The sequence below is a fragment of the Gossypium arboreum genome, chromosome 8 (genome assembly GCF_025698485.1).
Source record: "Gossypium arboreum isolate Shixiya-1 chromosome 8, ASM2569848v2, whole genome shotgun sequence".
Taxonomy (NCBI): domain Eukaryota; kingdom Viridiplantae; phylum Streptophyta; class Magnoliopsida; order Malvales; family Malvaceae; genus Gossypium; species Gossypium arboreum.
In genome coordinates this window covers 97,168,511-97,178,579 of record NC_069077.1, presented here as the reverse complement: position 1 = coordinate 97,178,579, position 10,069 = coordinate 97,168,511, and the positions used below count along the sequence as shown (strand labels likewise).

Here is a 10,069-nt window from a genome sequence, read left to right as displayed (position 1 = left end):
ATAGAATGAAGTTTAATTTACGAACCTAAGGGAAAAAATGTAATTTTGACAAAGTTTAGGGGCAAAATTGTAATTTTTCCAAAATATGATTTTGGGTCAATTTGAATAATGTGAGTCCTAATTAGGCTATATTTGTGGAAAAAATGGTAAAAATGGTCATTTTCGTATACGAGGTAAGTTCGTGTGTTAATAATAATGCAATACCATACTTGAATTGTAATTTTCTATTGTTATGGCATAAATTGTATGATTTAATATGTTTAGGAGAAGTTGATGGATGGTGTGTATGATATGGAAAATGTGATGCTTGTTGTGTCATGTGAAATTGAATGGCAAATTATTATTACATGAATTGAATGTTAAATTACTATTACATGGGTTGTATGAATTGCTACACGGTTGTACCTGATGAGATTTCGACAAGTTTGTACGTAAACAATTTATCGATTCTTTTTATTCTATTATATTTTGTTATCCTATGAAATGTGGCTGCCTATAGAATGATTATTTGTTCTAAATTGCAAATTGAAAAAGGACTATGAATAAATTTGTAACATGTTGGAAAGTGAGGAATTTCCCGGTTGAGCCTTCAGAATAGAAACGATACGAATGATCTATTGTGAGGTTGCATGTGTAGTACTAAGTGCAAGCTACCATGCGTACCCGATAACTTCGGTCACATGTGTAGTACTAAGTGCAGGCTACTACGTGTACCGAATAATTGTTCACATGTGTAGTACTAAGCGCAGGCTACTATGCGTAGCAGATAACCTTGTCTACAAGTGTGAAAATATGTGCAGGCAACTGAGTATCAGTTATTATTCTGAAGAGTTCAACGGGAAAATCGATTAAGTAAAAATACATGTGAACATGATTATATGATGAATAAGTCCAAGTATATGTTTATGAAAATTATGAGCAATGTGCTCGATATTTGAGTGAACTTCGATAAGACAGAATGGATTAAGTGAAATTATGTAAGAGTGAATTTTAGTAGTAAAACAGTGTTGGACAATAGTGTAGCAGTTGTGTGACTTTGAAAATTCACCAAAGATTGTGTAAGTTGAATTAAATTTCAAAAAAATTATGGAATTAAATATTAATGAGTCCATTTTCATATAAAAGAAACAGGGGAGGAAAAGAGTTCTATATTATGTGATATTCTAATTTTTGTGAGATAGTGTCAGAATGAATTCGAGATCCCCTGTTCTGACTTGGAAAAATTGTTAAAAATTGTAAAAAATAATTATGAGTTATAATTTATATTAATAGAATCCTAAATGAGTCTAATTTCAGTAGAAATGGACATGAACATCATCCAAGTCCCGAAATATGAGATAAATAATTTTTAGTGAAGAGAGGTCAGAATTGTTGGACAGCAAAATAGGGGAAACTTTAATGAATAAACTATACTAATTGGATAAATAAAAAATTATGAAATTTTTATGGGAGAAAGGTATATGAGTCTAGTTTCAAGGAAAATTTAATGAAACTAAATTTGGAGTTTTGTATCTCCAGATATGAATGATTTAGTAACTGTAACTCGATAAAACAGCTTAACCTGAGCATGTGTAATTGTACAATTATAGTGTTTTATCTTGAAAAGCATGTTAGTAATTGCTTATTAATTTCATATGGACTTACTAAGCGTAAAGCTTACTCATCCTCTCCATTTCTTTAGTATTGGCAGCTCGGCTCGGGGTCGGAGATCATCGGAGGCAAGATCACACTATCAAACTATCATTTTTGGGAGAATTAATTCAAATATTAGAAATATCAAGTGAGTGGCATGTATAGGAAGTTGGTTTGTGATATGTATTATTATTATGACTTTGACCATACGTATCAGTCTGCATTGAGTTATCGTATATGATCATGAGATGTGGTCCTTATCCATTATGGTTTATAAGTTTAATTAATCATGCCATGTCATATCTTTTGATGTGATGATATAGTTAGCTTTGTTTATGCATGATTGGTAATACATCAGGTAAGTTAAATGCAGGCTAGTGGATCATGAATTAAATGGAAATGAGTAATTTTGCCTTGAATATAGATGTTTAATGGACAAATTGGTAACTACATTATGATGGTATAAAATGAGAATAAGATTTAGCATGTCTAGTTCTGGTTAATGTAAGAATGTATATTCTATACAGGATGGTAAGCAAATATGTTTAAATTGAATGACATGTTATTGCATGATTATGGATGTGTAAGTGATCATTTATGCCACGTTATATGTCTTTAAATATGAGTCTATGCATGTGTTCGAAAAGTTTTGAATTAAATGAAATTTTATGGCCGGATTTTCGTCTATGTGTATGGTTAAGTCTGGTAATGCCTTGTACCCTGTCCCGGCCTTGGATACGGGTAAGGGGTGTTACAGTTTTCACATAGCCTGGCACACTCCTGTGTCTCTAGCCTGTGTCCTTCAGACGGCCATGACACACCTGTGCCCTAGCCCATGTGCAAAAACCTGGACATTCTGTTTCTGACATCAGCAATTCTTAAGGGTCACACGACCAAGTTACACGCCCTTGTGCTAGGCCGTGCCCTTCACACGGCTGAGACATACGGTCGTGTCTCTGCCCGTGTGTTTACTATCATGCATATTGACTTGAAATTTTTATGTGTAGGGGACATACTGTCGGACCACACGCCCATGAAGTAGACCGTGTGTCATACACAACCTAAACACACACCCATGTGCCTACCCATATGGACAATATAAGGCTATTTACCAAGCCCAATTGCCACCCTTACATATGTAGTTCTATACAAATACCAACCAATACCAAAACAAGCATAATTCTTATAACCAAATCAGCCACAATAGACATTTATTCAACCATGAAAATGCATCTTTTATAAATTTAAAATGAATGTTAGCCATCATTCAAGGCTTAATACAAATTGAAGGGTTTCCAACCCAAGCCAATACATATGGCCAAACCTCAATGACACAAAATAATAAAGTCTAAGTCCTATACATGCCATATTCAAAAATATAAATCCAACTATATTGAATGCTTTGGTTGATAGTGTGATTGATATCTCTGACTTCCGGTTATCCTTGAGCTAGTTAGGCAGCACTGTAAGGAAACGAAAAAGGAAGGGAGTAAGCATAACAACTTAGTAAGTTGCAGATAAGTAAGTATACAACAACCCTTTATTAATAATCAACATGCTCATAACACCAAGGTAGACATAAGCATAACTTACTCATTACCATCCATACAAGTCACATATTATATATTGAGCTCATATCTCATACGTACCAATTAGGTACCTGTACCACTCACAACACGGTTATACTTTCCTCATTAGCTTAAGAACATAACTTTCACCATTGAACCATTCGGAATACTACCGAATATTACATAAGCCTCAAGCATAAGGTAAGGTGCCGATGCCATGTCCTAGACACGGTCTTACACTAGCTCATATCTCAAGTTGATGCCATGTCTCAGACATGGTCTTACACTGACTATCATCTCGTAGCCGATGCATGTTCCAGACATGTCTTACACTGGCTTATGTCTCGAGGCCGATGCACGTCCCAGACATGTCTTACACTAGTCCTCGTCTCAATGCTGATGCCATGTCCCAGACATGGTCTTACACTGGCTCTCATAATGTGACCGATGCATGTCCCAGACATGTCTTACACTGGCTCACACACGAATGACCCAAATGTCATGGCATGAATATCCGATTTACTCCCTAAGGTTCCAACAGAAAATTCTACTATCTCATTTATCATTATACATTCTCAATTTCACAATCAAGCAATTTATGCTATAATGATTCAAGCACATATAATTAATAATGTAGTTGTATTATTTACATACAACTTACCTCAGATTACAAAATGTGGCGACTAGCCGATTTAGTCGATTTGCTTGGCTTTTCCTCAGTCTAGGTTCGGATTCGGTATTTCTTGATCTATAATAACAAAATGCACTTATTTAATCACTAAATAAAATTAGGCAATTGACAATTCACTTCTTTGGTAAAATAACCATTTTGCCCCTAGACCTTGACAAAATGACCATTTTACCCTTAGGCTCGAAAATCAATTTTTATCAAATTTCTTTATTTTTAAAGACTAATCGAACCTCTTTGAATCTTATAGAAACTCCGAATTCCCACCATTTCACATATTTATTATCTATTTTACAACTTATGCACATTAGTCATTTTTGGTGTTTTCATGCTAACACCTTTCACAAAAGTTGTTTATAAGACACCCAAGACTCATTTTCTTCCATAAAAACTCAGCAAACATCACAAATCCTTTCATGGAAAAACCCTAGACTCTTAATCATTTTTCAAAACAGTACCCTCATTTGAACGCTCATGCTTCAAGGGCCTCAAAAGTACAAGAATATTTAAGAAAAGCCATTAGGTCACTTACTTGTGAAGGCTTAAAGTTGCTAAAATTTCAAGCTCTTAAAATCCCATTATTTGCTGAAAATTTCAGTGGAGGAAGAAGATGAAAAGGGATGATATCATCCTTCTTTTATCTATTTCTATTTTTGGTCAAAATAAGCCACCTAACCCACCAAATTTTAAAATTTTGTCTCCTTTTTGACTCTATGGCCTGATATGCTCCTTTAAAAGGGTCTAATTTCCCTTTAAAATCCCCTAATTTTGATTCTCTAATAAAGTAACACCTTTAGCTATCAAATAAAGACTTTTGCACTTTATGCGATTTAGTCCTTTTTTGCAATTGGGCTCACAAACGTTAAAATTAGCTCACCAATTTTTTCATGCACTAATATAAATATGCTATGACTCTATATTAATAATAAAATAATTTCTCTGACTTTGGATTTGTGGTCCCGAGACCACTATTTTGACTAGCCCCAAAATTAGGTTGTTACAAATCGAATATGTTGAAGATGTCTATTAACGATTCAAGATAGAATCTTTTTTGTTGACTTTTTGATTATGCCATTCAGCGATTTTGACATAATACTAGGCATGGACTGGCTATCGGAACATGGGGTAATTTTGGACTGTTATAAAAAGAAGTTCACTGTTCAAAATGATAGTGGTGATCTGATTGAAGTAAACAGTATTTGGACCACTGGATCAATTCATATTATCTCGACAATCAAAGTTGGGAAGCTTCTTTATCAAGGTTGAGTCGCTTTCTTAGCATATGTTATTAACTCAGATTCAGTTGAGAGTTAGTGCAGCAAAATTCAGACTGTAAGTGAATTTCCTAATGTATTCCCAGAAGAATTACCTAGATTACCCCCTAATCGAGAGGTTGAATTTGTGATTGAAGTATATCTGGGTACAGATCCAGTGTCAATACCTCCGTATCATATGTCACCTAAGGAGCTCAAAGAATTGAAAGTACAACTACAAGATCTATTGGATCGAGGTTTTATACGACCCAGTACATCACCGTGGGGAGCTCCAGTATTATTTGTTAAAAAGAAAGACGGTTTGATGCGGTTATGTATTGATTATCGACAGCTAAACAAGGTGACTGTTAAGAATAAATATACATTACCTCACATTGATGATCTATATGATCAATTGAAAGAAGCTTCTGTGTTTTCAAAGATTGATTTGGGATCGGGCTATTATCAAATAAAAGTAAAGAAAAATGATGTGCCAAAGAAAGCATTCCGTACATGGTATGGACATTATGAATTTTTAGTGATGCCATTTGGGTTGACAAATGCTCCAGTAGCTTTTATGGATCTTATGAACCGAATTTTTCAGTCGTATTTGGACCAATTCGTGGTAGTCTTTATTGATGACATCTTGGTATACTCAAAGTCCAAAACTGAACATGAGCAGCATCTCTGAATTGTTTTGCAAATACTACGAGAGAAGCAATTGCATGGGAAATTGAGCAAATGTGAATTTTGGTTATCAGAGGTTTTATTCCTTGTTCATTGCATATCGGAAAATGGAATTAGAGTGGATCCAAAGAAGATTGAAGCCATTGTTCAGTGGAAAATTCCAAAAAGTGTATCTGAGGTACGTAGCTTTCTTGGTCTGGCTGGATATTATCGAAGGTTTGTAAATGGATTTTCAAAGATAGCCTTACCAATGACAAGGTTATTACAAAAGAATATTCCATTTGTTTGGAATGATCAGTGCTAGAAAATTTTTGAAACATTGAAGCAAATGTTAACAGAGGCACTAGTGTTGACTTTACTGGAGTCGTGAAAAGATTTTGTTGTGTATATCGACGCTTCCTTAAATGGACTTGGATGTGTATTGATGCAAAATGGAAAAGTAATTACTTATGTTTCGTGGCAATTAAAACTACATGAACGTAACTATCCGACTCATGATTTGGAATTAACAGCTGTGATTTTTGTGCTGAAGATTTGGAGGCATTATTTGTGCGGTGAGAAATGCTACATCTACACTAATCATAAAAGCCTCAAGTATCTTTTACCACAGAAAGAGTTGAATTTGAGACAGCGTTGGTGGGTAGAACTTCTAAAAGATTATGATTGTATTATTGACTATCATCCGGGTAAGGCTAACGTGGTAGCAGATGCATTGAGTAAGAAGGTAGCAATTGAATTGCGAGCAATATTTGCACGACTCAGTATTACTAATGATGGAAGTATTTTGGCCAAGTTGAGAATAAAGCCGATAATGTTTGAACAAATTAGATCAGCACAGTTGGAAGATGACAAATTATTGAATAAAAGAGAGATGGTACAGATTGGTACAGTAGAGAATTTTAGTATTGATGATCAGGGATGTTTAAGATATCGTGACCGAATTTGTGTTCTAACTGATTCTGAATTTAAAGAATTGATTCTTCGAGAAGCTTATGACAGTCTATTTGCTTTGCACCCTGAAGGCACGAAGATGTATTGGAACTTACGAGAACTTTATTGGTGGCCTGGTATGAAGAAAGATATAGTTGAATATGTTAGTAAAGTCTGACTTATCAGCGAGTCAAAGTTGAACATTAAGTTCCAACAGGACTACTTCAGCCTATAAACATTCCTGAATGGAAAAAGGATTTCATTACGATGGATTTTGTGACAGGGCTGCCACTATCAGCAAGTAAGAAAAATGCTATCTGGGTCATCGTTAATCGACTTACCAAGTCTGCTCACTTTACAGCAGTTAAGACTGATTGGTCATTGCAGAAACTTGCCGAGGTATACATTCGAGAAATTGTTAGACTACATGGAATCCAGTATCAATAATTTTAGATTAGGATCCTCGGTTTACATCGAGATTTTGGAGGCAATTACATGAATCTCTTGGTACTCGACTTCATTTTAGTACAACTTTTCATCCACAAACAGACAGGCAATCTGAATGGGTAATAAAATTTCAAAAGATATGCTCCGAGCTTGCATGATTGACTTTGAATCTAATTGGGAACGTTATTTGTTACTAGTTAAATTTGTGTATAATAACAATTTTCAATCAAGTATTGAAATGGCACCCTGTGAAGCTTTGTATGGTCGTAGATGTCGATCGCCAGTGTGTTGGACAGAATTGAGTGAGAGAAAAATGATTGGGCCAGAATTGATCTAGGAAACAGAAAGTACTGTTAAAAAGATTCAAGAAAGACTGAAGGCAACTTTTGATAGACAGAAATTGTATTCAGATATGAAACGTCGGGACATTGAGTACTCAGTTGAAGAAAAGGTATTTTTAAAAGTTTCACCTTGCAAGAAAATCATGAGGTTTGGTCGAAAAAGAAAGTTAAGTCCTCGTTTCATTAGACCATATGAAGTTATAGAAAGAATTGGACTGGTAGCATATCGTTTTGCTTTACCTCCTGAATTACAGAAGATTCATGATGTCTTCCATGTTTCAATGCTATGAAGATACAGATTTGATCCTTCTCATGTGATTTCGACTCAAGACATAGAGATTCAGCCTTATCTATCCTGTGAAGAAGAACCAGTTGAAATATTAGCACGTGAGGTAAAAGAATTACGTAATAAACGAGTTCCCTTAGTGAAAGTATTATGGCGAAGTCACAGTATTGAAGAAGCAACATGGGAACCGAAAGATATATTGAAGAAGCAACATGGGAACCAGAAGATATAATGGGAATCGAATATCGAAAATTGTGATTTCGGTTTACTTTTCTCATAAAATGAGTTCGTAAATATTCATTAGAAATATTTATGAATGTTAAATTGAATGATTAATTAGGATTTGATTTAGTGAATTAGTTTCAATTTAGAGTAATTTGAAGAAAGGACTAGATTTCATAAAGAATAAAATTTTAATTATAGATTAAAGAAAAGTTAAGGGATTAAATTAGCAATTAAACGCTAAGTGACAAATGTATGGTAAAATAAATTACATGTGTAGAAAGTATAATACATACATTGGTAATATAGGTATATATTTACTTATTATTTAAATAAATAATAATAATTGTTAAAATATAATATAATAATATAATAGTTAAAATAAAGTAAATAAAAGAAATTAAAAAGAAAAAGGTGGAACGAAACAGAGTAGGGAAAGAACGAAAGAAAAAGAAAGGAAAATAGGGCTTTGAGGTTTGAAGTTTAAGTGGTAAGTCAATTTAGTCCATTTTCTTATAATTTTGATGTTGTTAGAATCTTTGAGACAAGTAGGACTTGAATTATGTGGAAATTTAGAAAGTTAGTGAATTTTTGGATGTTAATTAAGTTGAACAAATGGAAGAATTATGAGTTAGAGTGATGGAAATTCAAGTTAGAAGTGGAAAAGGGATCGAATTGTAAAAAAGGTGCAAGTTTTGGTATAGTAGCGACTAGATTGAAAAGATTTCAAAATTAATGTTTTGTAATGAAAATTGAGTGTTTAAATTTGTTTAAAGATGAAGTAGAATAAAAATATGAGAGTTGTTTTAAAGAAAAAAGGTTAGTCTTGTTTAGGGACTAAATTGGAAATTAGGTAAAAGTTATGTAGAAATTTAAATGTATGATGTTAAATGATGCATTAATAATTTTTAAATTGTTTAATCTTCTATAGCTAACGTAGTACCGAAAGCATCAACAAAGAAAGGAAAAGAGAAGGTGGACGAAGAATAATTCGAAAAACTACGGTTTGTATTTCTATAAACCATATTTAATAATTATTTGTTGCTTTTATTACTTAATATATATGGTAAGTGAAAATGAGGTAAGTATTGTTATTACTGTACTGAATCAAATTGAATAGTGAATATGAGAATAAAAATGAATATTGACTGATGAATGAAAATTTAAATACCCTATTAACAGTGTCGGATTAAATCGGACATAATTGGCATGCCATAGGATTGGAAGTGTTCAGGGATATTCAACCTTGAGTTGTTGAGGCAATATAAGTGTCGTATTACTGTTATTGTTCTGGATTAATTCCGATGAGGTACTATGTACCATACTATTACTATAACTGTTTATTTCAACTTAGCCGATGAAGCACTATATGCTATACTGGTGTATGGGTTGGATCCATGTATCCGTTCAGGTCCGGGTTATGTTAATAGGGCGCAAATTATTGAACTGAACAATTGAATGATACTGACTGATACTAAATCAAGACTAAAACTGTATATTTTACTGAGAATAGTCTAAAGACAGTTGTTATCATGAAATGGAAGTGAACAATTAAATTGCTCAAATATAATGAATTGAAATTTTATAGTTCAAATATTTCTATGAGCTAAAGTTTGTTTAAGTGTTGGTTTTTAGAAATACCACTGAGTACATACGCAATGTACGGTTTGTTTCTGTGTGCAAGTTAGGTACGAAAGAGATTAACAACTCAGCATCCAAGACAATCCCGAACTCAAAATGGTGAAGTACTTTCCTTTTTGAAAAATGGCATGTACCTAGGTTGATAAAGTGACTATTTTGGAATGTTAAAGAAAATGTTGTTGTAAATACTAGTAGTTGAGTTTATAACATGCTTAAGTTAGAATGGAGTATGCATATTTTGGCTATGAATATATATATACACATAAGTTTAATTAGTATGATATTATGGAGTTTTTTTTATATACATTGAGGTACCAATGAGGGTACATTGGTTGAAAATTAAGTTGGTGAACTGAATATGTTTTAGACATGCT

General features: G+C 33.5%; 1 protein-coding gene across 1 annotated transcript; it reads left to right on the top strand.

The window, feature by feature from the left end:
* The first annotated feature begins 4,989 nt into the window (after positions 1–4,989).
* Positions 4,990–7,205, top strand: LOC108468427 (uncharacterized). The gene is made up of 5 exons (XM_017769312.2): positions 4,990–5,149; positions 5,249–5,398; positions 5,903–6,006; positions 6,520–6,921; positions 7,014–7,205. The coding sequence occupies exons 1-5, from the start codon at positions 4,990–4,992 to the stop codon at positions 7,203–7,205; spliced, it is 1,008 nt and encodes a 335-aa protein (XP_017624801.2).
* The last annotated feature ends 2,864 nt before the right edge of the window (positions 7,206–10,069 follow it).